This window comes from Anomalospiza imberbis, chromosome 12, assembly GCF_031753505.1.
Source record: "Anomalospiza imberbis isolate Cuckoo-Finch-1a 21T00152 chromosome 12, ASM3175350v1, whole genome shotgun sequence".
Lineage (NCBI taxonomy): Eukaryota > Metazoa > Chordata > Aves > Passeriformes > Viduidae > Anomalospiza > Anomalospiza imberbis.
In genome coordinates, this window is record NC_089692.1 from 16510038 (window position 1) to 16524544 (window position 14507).

At 40.9% G+C, this 14507-nt stretch overlaps 1 protein-coding gene across 5 annotated transcripts in view; it reads left to right on the plus strand.

Moving 5' to 3' along the window:
• The window catches only part of GAN (gigaxonin), a 28633-nt gene that overhangs the window by 5608 nt on the left and 8518 nt on the right, over positions 1-14507 (plus strand). For 2 of the 5 annotated variants that reach the window (XM_068203101.1, XM_068203103.1), the window contains exons 2-9: positions 7895-8009; positions 8879-9229; positions 9682-9899; positions 10772-10893; positions 11392-11511; positions 12486-12628; positions 12976-13112; positions 13605-13733. In XM_068203101.1, coding sequence (XP_068059202.1) covers positions 7895-8009; positions 8879-9229; positions 9682-9899; positions 10772-10893; positions 11392-11511; positions 12486-12628; positions 12976-13112; positions 13605-13733 — 1335 coding nt within the window. Of the gene's footprint in view, positions 1-2050; positions 2073-4897; positions 5002-7894; positions 8010-8878; positions 9230-9681; positions 9900-10771; positions 10894-11391; positions 11512-12485; positions 12629-12975; positions 13113-13604; positions 13734-14507 lie in introns of those variants that run through there. The other 3 variants (XM_068203104.1, XM_068203102.1, XM_068203105.1) reach the window with 3 other exon arrangements.

Below are 14507 nucleotides of genomic sequence, written 5' to 3' on the forward strand. Positions count from 1 at the left end.
GGCCAGAAACTCTTTGCCTGGCACAACTCAGAAGTGCCTACATGCATGTTATGTTTGGATAAGCAGTTGAGGGGCAACAGTGATAAAGGTATGTTAAAAGTTTATGGTTTGAAAAAGGATTTAGAAGTCACTATACCAGGCTTGAATGGGGAGTTGTTAATTATATTCCTGCTCCAACAAGCCCCTAGAGATTGCCTGAAGGGAAGAAGCCATAAGGCTCTTACCCAGCCCAAAATAGTAAAAAAATACAGTTGGGCTGCTGCTACACGTCAGGCAGAGGGAGAACTGGGAATCAGAGCATCTTGTTTACCCAGGAGAACTAGAGATGAAATTTCTTGTCCTTTCTTTGTATCGGGAGACGCACAGCTCATCTGCGTGCCTGACGTAAGAGGCGAGCTGGGATGGAAGGTGTGGCAGGATGGGGCTGCTTGGGATGTCTGGCTAATTTATACTTTGTAGGTTGCCTTTACACTTGCATTAATTGCCTTGTTTGGCAAAACTTTTATTATTAAAAGAGCCTTTTTTATTCTTTTTTTTCCCCTTGATTTGTGGCTGGAACAGCGCTGATGTGTCTGGAGCTGATGAGTCAGAAATGCTTCACTTGTGTTTTGGTTTTTTTGGTGGTGTTCTTTTTTAATTCTTTGAACCTGTTTTGTTTGTGTTGGTCTCGTCTGCAGTTACTAAAGGAACTTTTTCCTGGTGTGAACTGGCAAACGTGTACGGTAATTAATGGTTTGAAAGGATTTGTTTCCTCACTCTCTTCAGACTCTTATTCTGAATATTGTACAGAAGTTTCTCTCTGTGCTGGTACTGAGTACCAATGTAGTGCTACCCATGCACAGGGGAGTCTCCACTCCTGTCTTTGCCTCTCATATTTTATCTTTTCCATGGCTTAATATGTCCAAAAAACCAACACAAATCACTGCTTATGCACAGCTCTGAAAGTCCTTGGCCCTATCAAGGAAGTATGTCCTTAATCCCATGTGGTTGGTGGCTGGTTTATGTCCTCAGGCATGTTGGTTTACATCCCCTGGACGGTGTGGGCTGCCTGGTGCAGCTCTTGTTTATGAACATGGGGAGTGCTCTGTGTTGGAGGCTTTTGTGCTGATGAAATCCGTGTTCCTGGTTCCGTTTTCCTCTTGGCTGTGGCATTGCTTTCTGTGAAAGTCTTGCAGATCTGTGTTTTCCAGCTCTGGGCATATCTAGAATTCCAGTGCTTCCCTCAGTTGGATCTTCCAGCTGTTCCACAACACTACTCATGCACTTATAATTTTGTCCATTTGACTTCATACTTACCAATTATTATGAAAATCTTTCTCCAACTCTGTTGCTTATTCCTCCCATGTGCTGTAAGGATAAGTGAGGTATAAAAACCTGGTTAATCCAAGTTTTCCCAGCAGATCTATTGGTGTTCATTAAATAATAATATTTACAGAAATTAAATTAAATAAAATTAAATAATAATAATACAGGAATATTTGGGTTATTAGACACATGCTACACAGTATTGCGTTTCTTAAATATATTTAACAGCAAATTTAGCAGCATGGGTACTGTATAAAACTGTACTTGTTTCTTCTAAAAAAGCATTTTTAAGAAGTTTAAAAGTAGAGTTAATCTGAAAGAAGACATATTTCAAGTAAGACACTCTTCATTTCTTTGCTTAAATCTCTCTTTCAAAAATGTCTTCCCTTGTTTTTCTGAGGAAGTCCTCATTCCAAACTGCTACCTAAAAAGTGTGACACTGCTGGGAATCATCAGTTCAGTGAGTGGACTCGAGTGTCAAGTGGAGCAGAAGAAAACCAGACCCAAACCACCTTTCTAAACCCAGCAGGTGTTTGTGTCACAGATGAACCAGGTGTGCTCCACCACATCACAGATGAGCCTGAGCTGTGCTTCGTGCCATGCACGGGGTGCAGAACCACAGGTGCCCAGCAGCTGATCTGCATTGCTTGTGTTTGACTTGTTTGCAAGCTCAGCTGTTGCTGTTGCCTGGTTGATTTCTGTGCTGGCTAAAGAAACCCAAAGTGAAATGAAACATCAGGTCCCTGGTGCTGCTCAGAACTGCCAGGGTCCATCCTTGGGCACAGTTTGTTGAGTGTGTGTTCTGTCTACTTAGGGCTAACTCACATGTTTAGGCAAGACACTCTAATACAGGGTAGATTTCCAATTTAGATTACAGTCTAGCTCTGGATGAGCTCAGTGTAATCAGGGTATTTCAGATTTTCATGGTAAACAAGCTCTTCATTGAGCAAAGCCCATGAGCCCTGTACATATGCCCTGTGCTGCAGTTGAAGGAATTGCCTTGTTCCTTTTCTTATGGGAAGGGAGAAAGCCACATTTTTGCCTGACTTAAACTTTTCAATACTTGAAAAAATTAAGTTATATGTCACAGTTTTTGTTTCTCTTAAAGCAAACAAAGCACCTTCTGCAAGTTTTTGTGCTGAGCTGTTAAATGGACTCCTTTGCCTTGAGATCTGAAGTTGGAGTTAGAGATAATCTTAAGGAGAGAGACATAGGAGAGGCATAGCCAAAATGCTCTGAGAGCTGGCACCCTTTGCAGGGTGTGGTGAAGACTGACTTTTATGTGTGGTGCTAAAGGCCAGGGTGCGACCTCAAAGGAAACCTTCTGATTTGGTTGTAAAATATCTTTTTGGAGGATGGCAGTGGGTGGAGTGAACTGCTGCATCATGTTTTTATGTTTGACCTGTTTAATAATGTGATTATTAAGGAGGTTTTTTTGCACGTAGAAAGACCAGCCTTTATGGGAGAAAACATTGCAGGCATAAAGGCAGACAAATGAAAAACTTCACCATTAAAATGGTCAGTCCTAACTAGGACTTAATTAGATTTACCATGGAAAGCTTGTACTTGAAAGACTAAAACCTACATAAGGAAGCCCAGTCCAGGATACTAAATTGACCTTATGTTTGCATCAAAAGCAGATTTTTTTGTTTTCTCCTTAGTGATGAAAAATTTCCAAGTACTTACTTGTCATTTTTGAGACTGAGTCATCCTTGTGAGCATGTTTTAGGTTTGGTGCATGTCTTTGCTGGAACCATTTGTTGGAGGTCCAACTTCATTTTAAAATGCTGATGCTCTCTGGAGAAGGACAAAACACTGGTGCAGGTAAAGGATAAATCATCAAACCCCAATTTTATTGCCCTTCAGTTTCGAGGGACAGCTTTGCTACTTGAATATTAAAGTTTGCTAGTGTGGCAATACTGGCAAAGCATGTATAGACCAGCCCTTAATGGCTAATCTGGAGCAAAATCATTAATTTGGGAAGACAGCTCCTTTCCAAAAGACAAGTGTCTCCCTCTTGTCTGGTTCCTGACACCCTGCAGTGTAAGTAGGCCAGCGAAGTTGCACTGTGGTGATGTGGGAGCAGGTAAAAGTTTTGTGTTGCAAGCATCAAACCCAAAGCTTCTGTCTCTTGTTTCCCAGATTTTTTGATGGCTGATCACTGTAAATATCAACAACCTGCTTGTGGTGAATGTGGTCTGGAGCATTCTCGTAGGCAGTCTTTGCAGACAGGTGTTTTCTTTATTTGTTTAGGTTCCAGTATACCAGCACTCTAAGGATTAAAGCTTTCCAAGAGTTGTGCTCTTGTTCTCTGTATAACTTATGTGACCATTGTAAAAACACTTCAGTTGTCTTTTCTTAGTAGCTTACAGATAAGGCAGAGATTTCAAAGATGAAAATATTCCCACAAAATTATGTCTGACTAAGGAAATCAAGTGGTGGTGGTGGTGGCCAAGTTCTTAATTTGAATTTTCCTTTTGTTTGTTGTTTTGTCTAGTTGAGTATTTAAAAGTGATTATTCCCCTCCTAAGTTTCCACTGTAAAATGTAAGAAAACCAAGTTTTCAGGCACATGGATTTTTTTTTTCATTCTGCTTCTTATAAATCTTAACTGTCCCACAACAGTGCTTTCACAGGGATTGACTGTAAGGTCAGAAGTATTGGTTGTGCTTTGATTTGTTCTGCTCTTTTGAAGTAACAGGTTGGAAGTTCCATCCTAATTTTAACAAGAACTGTGGACAATCTTAATTTACCTGTTTGTTTGCTTTTTGCTTGTGGGGTTTTTTTTTTTTTTTACTATTTGAATCTGTTTTATGTCATTAGAGGTAAATTGTTGCTCCCAGCAGTATCAACATCAGTTCTTGAGCCTGTATTTTCATTTTGAGGATTTACCTTGCTTATACTGCTTAGATATACAGATGAGGTACTGGAATTTTTATCCTCATTCTGCCTCATGTAGAGCATTTCAGATGACTCATTAGGATCGTATTCCTTAAGTGATGTGGAACAGCAGATTCTAAATTTGTCACACAGACAACATCAAAACACAACATCAACCCATTTGTTCTTATGCCACTGGCTCAAGGTGTTGTGTGTGCCAGCAGTTTTCCTGATGAGGCACAAGATGTTGGGGTGGATGTTGAGCATTTATAGAACAGTTTTATGTTACTGGAAGCAATTTCAACTTACAATCATGATCTTAATTAAAAAATGGAAATTATTGTTTTAAAACGTGTACAGAGTCAAGTTGCTCAAAATTAAATTACTTGAGAAAACAGGATGAAGAAGTTGCCTTGTTTCATTTCCTCCAGCTCTGTCTTGCCTGTGCTCTGCTCCCAACTCATGGGGGTTTTGGTTGGCTGGGAGGGTTATTTCCTTCTAGATCTCGATGTTCTGGTCTTCCATCTGAATTAAGGACGACTGAGGCAGCCTTTTCATCTGTGGCTTGGCAGCTTGGAGTGCTTTTAAAGTAATTAGAAACGTTGTCCGCAGCAGGAAGCTGTCACATGCCTGTGTTAGAAGCAGCTGTGCTGCAGCTGGCCCATCTCTGCACCTTGGGCTGCTGGTTGCCTTTTCCAGCTCTCAGCCACCCAAATCACAGGCTGAATAAATCACCCTGAGGAGGAGCGTGGCATAAAGAAGGCATCCTCCTTCTGGGATGCTGACAGATAGGAAAGCCTCTGCTTAAGCATAGCTGGTAACTTACTTTCTGAAGTGAAATTTGATAATGAGCAAGGGTTAAGTATTTCTCCATGTGCTGCCCATTGTCTTTCTGAACTGGGAATAAATATGTTAGGAAACTTTCTCCTTCTGTCTCTGGTGTTATGACAGGGATGCCCAGGCCTCAGTTTGCAGGCGAGGTGTGGGTGCAGGTCACAGCTGGTGCTGGGTGATGCAAGAGGAGATGTGGCTCCTTGCCCTCTGCTTGCACACCTCCTACTTTTCTCTCCTTCTTCAGCTTTCTTTCCATTTGGAATAATGTTTTTTTTTTTCTTAAGCTTTTCCAGCCCTAAACCTGGTTAGAATATGTCCTTGCATCATATTTTTCCTCCCTTCTTCCCCACAGCCAGTAGCTGTCCTGCAGTTTTGACGTGAGTGACAAGGAGTACCTCCAGCTGCCTTTGGGATTTGCTCTCTTGGCATAGCCCAGAAATACTTGTACTGAAATAAATAACCTTATATTTTATTAACCAACAAATTTAAATCATGTGACAGATGCATCACACTGCTTCCCATGACAGATGATAGGAACAAAACTTAATCTGAACTGGGAAGCATTTGCATAAGGTGAATGCTTGCCTAGATACGAGTGTCTGTAACTTTGAAGTAATTTGATTTGTTCTCAAGGTTATTTTTCTGCTTTGGCTTCATGTTTTGGCCTTGCCTAGGTAATTTCTTTACAGCTCACAAACTGTTGATGTCTGAAAAAGTACACAGTAATTAGGACATCTACCCTGATAAGACCCAAAAACTCAGAACAATACTTTCTTGTTACCAGGAGGCGTCAGTGTAAAGTCCACGCAATAAGGTGATTTAGCTTGGGTGTGTACAGGTGATGCTAAGATGAAAGTTAGTGATAAATAGCACGAGTCCTTTCCCTAATCTCCCCATTAGTGCTGGCATCAACGTGCTTATTATATGCCTTGGACCTGTTTTAAGCCCCTCAATGTGCTGGACATCCCAGGTTCTGTGTAGATGCTGCTGTGTATTTGATCATAACAGCTACTTAGAGGTACCTGACTCATGTGAGATCCAGGGATCACCCAACTGTCTTTTCTACTGAAGGAAGCCAGACACTGTGAACCTTGATACATTTTATGTTAAATTAAAAGAAAACACAGTTTCATCCTAGGAATCCAGAAGTGCCTTTTGTTACAAACCAAGAATCCCAGGAGGTAGTTTGGATAGATTTGAAAATGTGTGTAAAGAAGCACATTGCCCTGTGTGTGTATGCTCTGTCGCTCGTTTGGAGCTTGTAGACATGGAAAATGCACATTGCACATGGGCAAGGATGGCTCGGGTTGAGGAACACGTACATTCTGCTGGAAATGTACATTTGGGGCAGGAGTTCTCAGCTGACAAGCTGTAAATCAGTGCCTGCTATTGCAGCATGCACTTTAATGGGAGTCACACAATTTTCCTAATCTCCTTCCAGGTGTTAGGAAATAAACAATTTCCTAACCCACGCCACGTTGTTGTTGTTATTTGTATTGTAACTTGTGCCGGGTGCTGTACAGACAGGGTGAAGCAGCTCCAGCCCTGGTGCATGGGCACTGCTATCTCTGGGTGTTCTGCAGAGTAGAAAAGGGATGTGAAGACAGGACCACAAGGATGATGAACTAAAGGGCTAAAATTACTGCCCTTATTCACACTTAAAAATAGCTCCTTACAGACTAATGTTTTATTTGATGTGAGTTACAGCTTATTTTGTGAGAAAAAGTGAGTAAGTGAGGCAGAGTCTGCCCTTAGCTAAGACCTATTTATGTATTTGCTTAGCATGAGTGTGGATAGCAGGAGGCTGGACATTTTCAGCTTAGCAAAGCCACAGCTTTTCACACTAAGAAACTGATTCTATCTAAGAATATATTCAAATGAATGTTAAAAAGTTTTAAAAGCTTTTATTTTTGTGTGCTGTGGCATACATGTAGGTCACTATATATACTCAGAAGTAGGGAAACAAACTTTCTTGTCTTTATATAATGTATTCTTCATTGACCAAAATGTGGAAAAATATGTTAAAAACTGATCTTTTATTAGCTCTTGTGGCTGTTGGCACCAAACTGGTGGATGCTGCTCCCTTCTGAACACTTAAAGTTGTCTCTCCTGGAAGAAGTGTTTGCACTGACAGCTGGTGGAAGGCAAAGTGTCTGCTGTGCTATTATTGCTTCCTCACCTTTTCCCCTAGCCTCCACCATGCTATTCACAGGCACATCACAGTGCTCCTGGTATGTTTAAAGAAATGGCTTGTAAGTGAAGTGTCCACTGATGTAGATGAATATTTAAAGCTCTGCTGGGCAGCACCTGGGCTGTTCCCTGAAACTGTGAGTGCATGGCTTGGTTACAGCCAGGCACAGCATTAGGCTGATAACATCATAAACTACACAAAATGGTAATGCAATCCAAATGTTTGTGCTGCCAGTGAATATTCTGATCACATCTGCTAACTCTAATTATTTCTTCCTTGGTAAAAAAAGCTTTGGTTTTGTTTTGCTTTGGGTTTTTTCCCACCTTTATCAAAGCAAATTCTTGTGTTTCATCTGTCAGCAGAGCTGCTGTTCTGTTGGAAGGTCTGAGTGAAGTTTTTGAATGCTTGTGATGAATGAGCTGGGATAAAACATACTTTGGCTCTTTGATGGCCTGGGTAGTTTGCAAGGCTGACAGATTTGTTCAGTTTGGAAATGTGATGAGCAGTATCAGAGGCCATACCTACATGCTAATTCAAGGGACAGTTTTTCCATCACATTGAAAGGTTTTAACATCTCTGTTGTGGCTCAAGACATCCATATTCTGAGATCTCAGAGTCTTCACAAACTGACAGCAAGCAATGCCCAGATTTTGAACTTTGGTCTTTTCCTTTTCTCTTCTCTTAGAACAAAATTGAATTACAATCCTCCAAAGGATGATGGCTCAACATACAAGATTGAACTTGAAGGGATATCTGTTGATATCATGAAAGAGATACTAGACTACATCTTCAGTGGGCAGGTATGGTATTAAAAAAACCCCTAAACCTCACCTGGACTATTTGGCAAAATAACTTGAATTTTAACACTGCTATTCTGAAAGATGTTTAAAGTTTTGTGCTAAAGCTTCTGCAGAGTGGGACTGTGCATATGAAGTAGAGGCAGTAGGCTCTGCAGGAGTTGTCTCCTATTCTTGTGCAGCAGGGGAGGACTTTAAAATTTAGACTCAATGTCAAATGCTTGTATTAAAATTGGTTGCTACCTTCAGTAATCTGCTTTAAAACAGGCAGTGTTTGTCAGCTGTGACAGAGGTAGCCACAGAGGTGCTTTGGTAGCCACAGAGATGGAGACTCCATCAGTGAGGATTACACCTCAGTGTAATCCAGGAGTACACCAGGCACCCTTCCTCCCTGCCCCTCGTGCCCACCTCTCTGGCCTCTTGTCAGATCTGTGTGCCAGGAGCCTTAGCAGGAATTAAAGTTGGTGTGTCTAGTTTATTTGGAACCAGACTAAGATTGCTGAATGAGTTTAGCTTTCAGCAGAAAAAGAAAAGGCAGATTTGGCTTGAAATTCATTCCTGCATGTGTGTTTTAAAAAATTATTTATTTATTACAGCAAAACTCATTTTAGGTTCCAGGAGGAGATGAACAATTTTATGGTTGGTTACTTCAGGAACTTATCAAAAGTTCTGCTCCACACCTTCTGTCAAGCAAATGCCTTTCGAACCCTGTGTTAATTAATTAATGGTTAGCAGTCATATCAGTTTCTCCTGATTCTTACACTGGCATTAATACTCCATTTTTCAGCCACTGGGAATGAGTGTAATGAATGCGGGCATGTCATGGAACAAATGAGTGATAGTAGCTATAACTTCTAAATTAATTCTTGCAGATCAGGCTAAATGAAGAAACTATCCAAGATGTGGTACAGGCAGCTGATCTCCTGCTGCTTACAGACTTAAAAACTCTCTGCTGTGAGTTTTTAGAAGGTTGCATAGCTGCTGAGAACTGTATTGGTATTCGGGACTTTGCACTGCACTATTGTTTGCATCATGTTCACTACCTTGCCTCAGAGTATCTGGAAACTCACTTTCGAGATGTCAGCAGCACAGAGGAATTCTTGGAACTGACTCCTCAAAAACTGAAAGAAGTGCTGTCGATGGAAAAGCTCAATGTTGGAAACGAAAGATACGTCTTTGAAGCAGTGATTAGGTGGATTTCTCATGATTCAGAATCCAGAAAGGTCAGGACATCCAAATGTTTGTATTTTGAACGTGGCGCAAATCGGAGTGTTCATTCTAATCAGTGGGAACTTGAAATAGATCTGTTTCTTTAAGGACTAATCTTATAGAATTTATTGAATTTTCCCTGAAATGCAGACCACGGCATTGCAGTAAAAGGGTGAAAGCGGAGTGGATGGTATATTATCTGCTGCCTTCATTGTTTAATAGGCATTAAGAAAAAAAGCACCATTTTGACATTTGATGATATAATCTTGTTTAGATGATGGGAAAGCAAGTAGCATGTTTATAGAGAAACTTGGAGGACTTGGTGCATTTTCTTACTAACACTGTCTTGTATAATTTATTACTTGCCAGTATCAAAAACCCTCAAGTATTTGCTAAGCACAGAAGCATCTGCATGTCCGGGTGCCTCTGTGCTGGGGCTGATTTTGTGTCCCTGCTGCCTCCCCAGGTCCACATGAAGGATGTGATGTCGGCAGTGTGGGTGTCGGGGCTGGACGCGGCGTATCTGCGCGAGCAGATGATGAGCGAGCCGCTGGTCCGCGAGATCGTCAAGGAGTGCAACAACATCCCCCTGACACCCCCGCAGCAGGGAGAGGCCATGCTGGCCTCCTTCAAGCCCCGGGGCTACTCCGAGTGCATCGTGACAGTTGGGGGGGAAGAGAGAGTGTAAGTGCGCAGTGCCATGACAGCTGGTCCCAGTGCCAGCACTCATGGCTCTCTGAAAACACAGAGTGCAGAGAATGTGTGCACCTATTACTTGATACTCTAGCATTTGAGTTTGTTTTAGTTGGTCAGACACACCTAAAATACCTTTGGGGGTGATTCAGCAATAAATAGTTATTTTGTTTCTGACATTCAACATGTAGTAAACTTTGAGTAGGGTTGTTTGTTCAGTAAGTGTTGGCTAGTTTTTTTTAAACTGAATAGACTTAAACACAGAATAGTTTCTGATGATCTGAAAAGCTTCTATAACAAAACTTAGATGTAATGAACATGTGCTTTAAACAGTTTTGTTTATAATAGATGTGGTTTAAAAAAAAAAGTCATTACTGGTGCATCTGAGATAAGGTGAAAATTCCTGTTCCACACAAGGATCCCTTTTGTTTCTTAAGTAACCCCTGCAGCAGAAGGAAGGATTCAGTCCTGTTTAAATAAATTTAGCATTTAGATGTTAGCTCTTTATAGAAGTGTAGTAAACCACTCAGATAACATTTTGCATGTCAGTTTGTGAATCACTTTACTCAGACATTGCTAATACTCTCTATCAGTTCTTCTTAGCTCGTTCAAAGTTCATAAAAAAGGTTACGGGCAGATACAGTAGGAATGAAGTCAATCAGCTTTTTATGTCTCCAAGTCTGTACAAACTCAATTTACATGTTTGGTTTGGGGGTCTTCTCCTTACCAGGGAAATGCCACGTGATGAATATACACGAAAGCAAGAACAAGCCAGCTTTGGACACGAGGTGTTGACAGTGAACTCGTAAAACTCTGTCTTTGTCTTTCTGTTTCTGTTTGTTCCCTCCCCACCCTGTGTTCAGATCACGGAAACCAACCTCAGTGATGCGGTGTATGTGTCCTCTTTATGATCCCAATAGACAGCTCTGGATTGAACTTGCTCCTATGAGTATTCCAAGGATCAATCATGGAGTATTGTCAGCAGGTAAAGGGGAGCTTCATCTTTGTAAAATCAATGTTATGAAAACTTACCAGTGCCTCAAAATCTGAGATACAGCTTATAAGAATATATTTTCTTCAAGGCTGACTGCACTGGGGTTATTTTATGCTTCCCCTTTGTCTGCCCAAAACTGTACTTGATTCTGTGAAAATCCCTGTCATCTGAGTGTCTTAAAATCACTATTCCTGCAACATATTGTGGGAATCTGCTACATTTGTCTCTCCAGGAGAATTTCATGTTTTAAGTAAATTCTAGTTACTGCATCACTGAATATGTTGAAGGGTATCTGCAGGGGCAGACTTGAGTCAGATGTAAGTATGTGCTTTACCTTCTCCAGTCCAGAGTCTGACCTGTGACTGGTCTGGATCTCTTGGTGAATTCCAGAATACAGCTCACCAGTCATGTTGTTTTGCTCGGTGTGCAGGTGTGGGTCCTCTTCTTGAGAGTCCTGTTCTTAAGATCATGTTACATTTTGTTTTACAGAAGGATTTTTATTTGTGCTTGGTGGTCAGGATGAAAACAAGGGAACGCTAAGCTCTGGAGAGAAATATGATCCAGACACCAATTCATGGAGTTCCTTACCACCAATGCATGAGGCAAGATCTCTATCTAACTGTTGGGATTTAAGTTTTTACTCTGGCAAAATGTTCCTTTTCTTCTGCAAAATTTTATTCTGAGTCTCCAGTCGCTTGCATCTTACACATTCAAATCATGCTACAGACTGACTTCTGTTTATATCCTGTTGTTCTTGTGGTCTGATGCTGACTGCTGGATCTGGAAAAACTAAACAATTGGTGAAGAGCTAACTGTAAGATGAACTACAAAATTTCAGGAATTTCATAATGAATCAGTCCTGTAGTATACTTAATGTTCTGCGTGTACTGGCCTTCTAAAACAAGAGACCTCTGAGATGGACAAAGGGATCGGACTGTGCAGAAAAGGTGGACAGAGGACTGGCCAACATACAGAACTTGGCTTGCACAGACATATTTAGGTTTGGTTTGAGTTAATGCTTCCTTCTTCATAATTACATTCCATCAAAAAGTAACAGTTTGTTATTTGTAAACATATATCCTTAATACACCTGTGTTTTTATCTTTGTAAATCAGCACAGGGTGTTTATTAAGAAGTTGTTACCACAGGAATTTCCTCTTTGCAATCTCTGGTTGACAAAGGCATGTAGATTTTAGTTATGATGCATTAAATTTCTTGCTTGTGATACGTTTGCTGTGAGACTGAAGGGTAGCTGGGCTCATATATACAAAATAGAAGAGCTGCTTTTGCACAGAGAATGGGCCCAGGCGTGTGGTCTCTTCAGCTTCTGCTGCTCTGCTTTTTTTCTTTCTTTCTTTCTTTCTTTTCTTTTGATACCCTTTGTTTTGTTTAGTTGATTAAATTAATAATCTTATGCTGGTGTTTAGGACTTCACCATTAAAAAACAAAACAAAACAAAAGCCAGGCATAATACCAATAGCACTTTGCAGACAGATACTCTGAAAAATAAGATTGTGTTCATTTATTCACAATGGCAGTTATGTTTTTCATTGTTGACTTTATTGATGTTCCTTAGGCACGACATAATTTTGGTGTGGTAGAGATTGATGGGATTCTGTATATTCTGGGAGGTGAGGATGGTGAAAGGGAGCTGATCTCTATGGAGAGCTATGATATTTATAGCCGGACCTGGACCAAGCAGCCAGACTTGACCATGGTTAGAAAGGTAAAAACTACATCTTATATTATTGTGTTGCTTCTTGGTAAATAGTCAATGCGGATATATGTATGTGTATATATGTGTGTGTGTGTGTGTATAAAAATATGTATTTTAATATTTTGCTTCAAGTAGAAGCTGTAGCAAATAGTTTCAAAATGAAATGGGAGTGAGCAGCTTCTTCTCTCTTTATACACCAAAACAAAACTGTAGCTGAGCACTTTTATGCCTCGTATGTTTGACATGGGGTATAGGCAACGCAAATGCCTCTGTGTGTGTGTACAGACAGCTTTGAGCTCTCAATACTGTACATTTGTGTGTCATTTCAGATATATTTTCTTTTTTTTTTCCATAAGATTGGCTGCTATGCAGCTATGAAGAAGAAAATCTATGCAATGGGTGGAGGCTCCTATGGCAAACTCTTTGAATCTGTGGAGTGTTACGACCCCAGGACTCAGCAGTGGACAGCAATCTGTCCTCTCAAAGAGAGGAGGTGAGGGAGAATGGAAGTGGGGGAACTAGATTGCTTTTCCAACCCTCTGATGGGAGGAAAGTGTCCTTTTTCTGATGAATCTGGGAAGATGGCCTGTGAACCTCACCAGGTCTTTCTGAGTCATGGTGGCCTGTAGTTAACATGTGGTTGAGTAAAGACAAGCATCCAAGCAATAAATACAAATGTTATAGAAACATAGTCCTGGTGTTACAAGCACTAGTTCCCTGATGCAAAGTGAAAACAAGAAATTATAGTTCAATTGGAACTTCAGAATATTTTTAGAGAGAAATATTTTTACTGTTTACTGGGGGTTTTTTTTGTGTGATCTGAATTAGGTGCTTACAGTTAATATCCATGACTCATCTTGTTGGATATTTAAGGCATCTGTGTGTATAAATAAATAATAGAGGAAAAGATGGATAAAGTTCAGAAGGGTATGCAAAAAGGTTTTGGTACACTGCATTAATATTTTTTCCTCGTTTGGATTTTCAGATTTGGGGCAGTGGCCTGTGGAGTTGCCTCTGAGCTTTATGTATTTGGTGGGGTCAGGAGTCGTGACGACAGCCAAGCCAGTGAGATGGTGACGTGCAAATCAGAATTTTATCATGATGAGTTTAAAAGGTAACTGGCTGCAGCTCTAAACATAGAAAATAACTTGCCATCCAGTCGTCTGCCTGCTCCCTCACCCCTTGTTCCTGCACTCTGAATCACGTGAGGTCCGTGCCATGTGTCTGTTGCTCATTTCACTTTTTGTCACCCGGTTTGGCTGTTACTGAAGGCCCATCCACTCCACTTTTCCCTCTAACATGCCAAGCCTAAAGCCCTGGAGCCACCGTGTGGGTCTTGAGTGCCCCTGGACAGGAGAAGCACCTTGGTCACACAGGGAGTTTGTGGTTCCTCCCCTGCACTCTGCAATTTTCCCAAGTGCAGGTTGCTGCTGCCCCCACCCCTACTTGTGCCCACAGCTCCCTGTTGAGTGCTCAGTACAGGTCTTTTCCAACCTAAATGATTCCATGGTTCTATGGAGGAATGTATGTATGTACAGGGATATTTCTTCACGATCCAGTCCTATCTCCAAAGATTTGCAGTTTAGGGAATTCCTAAACTAGAGATAAGAAGTTTCATGCATTTCTGTTCCAGGCATTTATAGCTGATGGCACCCATGTAGGCTTTTGCCATAGGAAAGACACTATGGATGCTATACACACCACAGGCACCTCACCACACTGTGTGGCTCATCTCCTTCTGTTTGTTTTGAGTTTACTTCCAATTACTTCATTTCTTATCTCTTGGCTCTGGTAGTGGAATCCACCTTACTATATGTGGTAACCATTCAAAATGTTATCTTACATTGAATTTTTTGTTTAGTCACCCTTTTCTCCAGTCATAACTGAC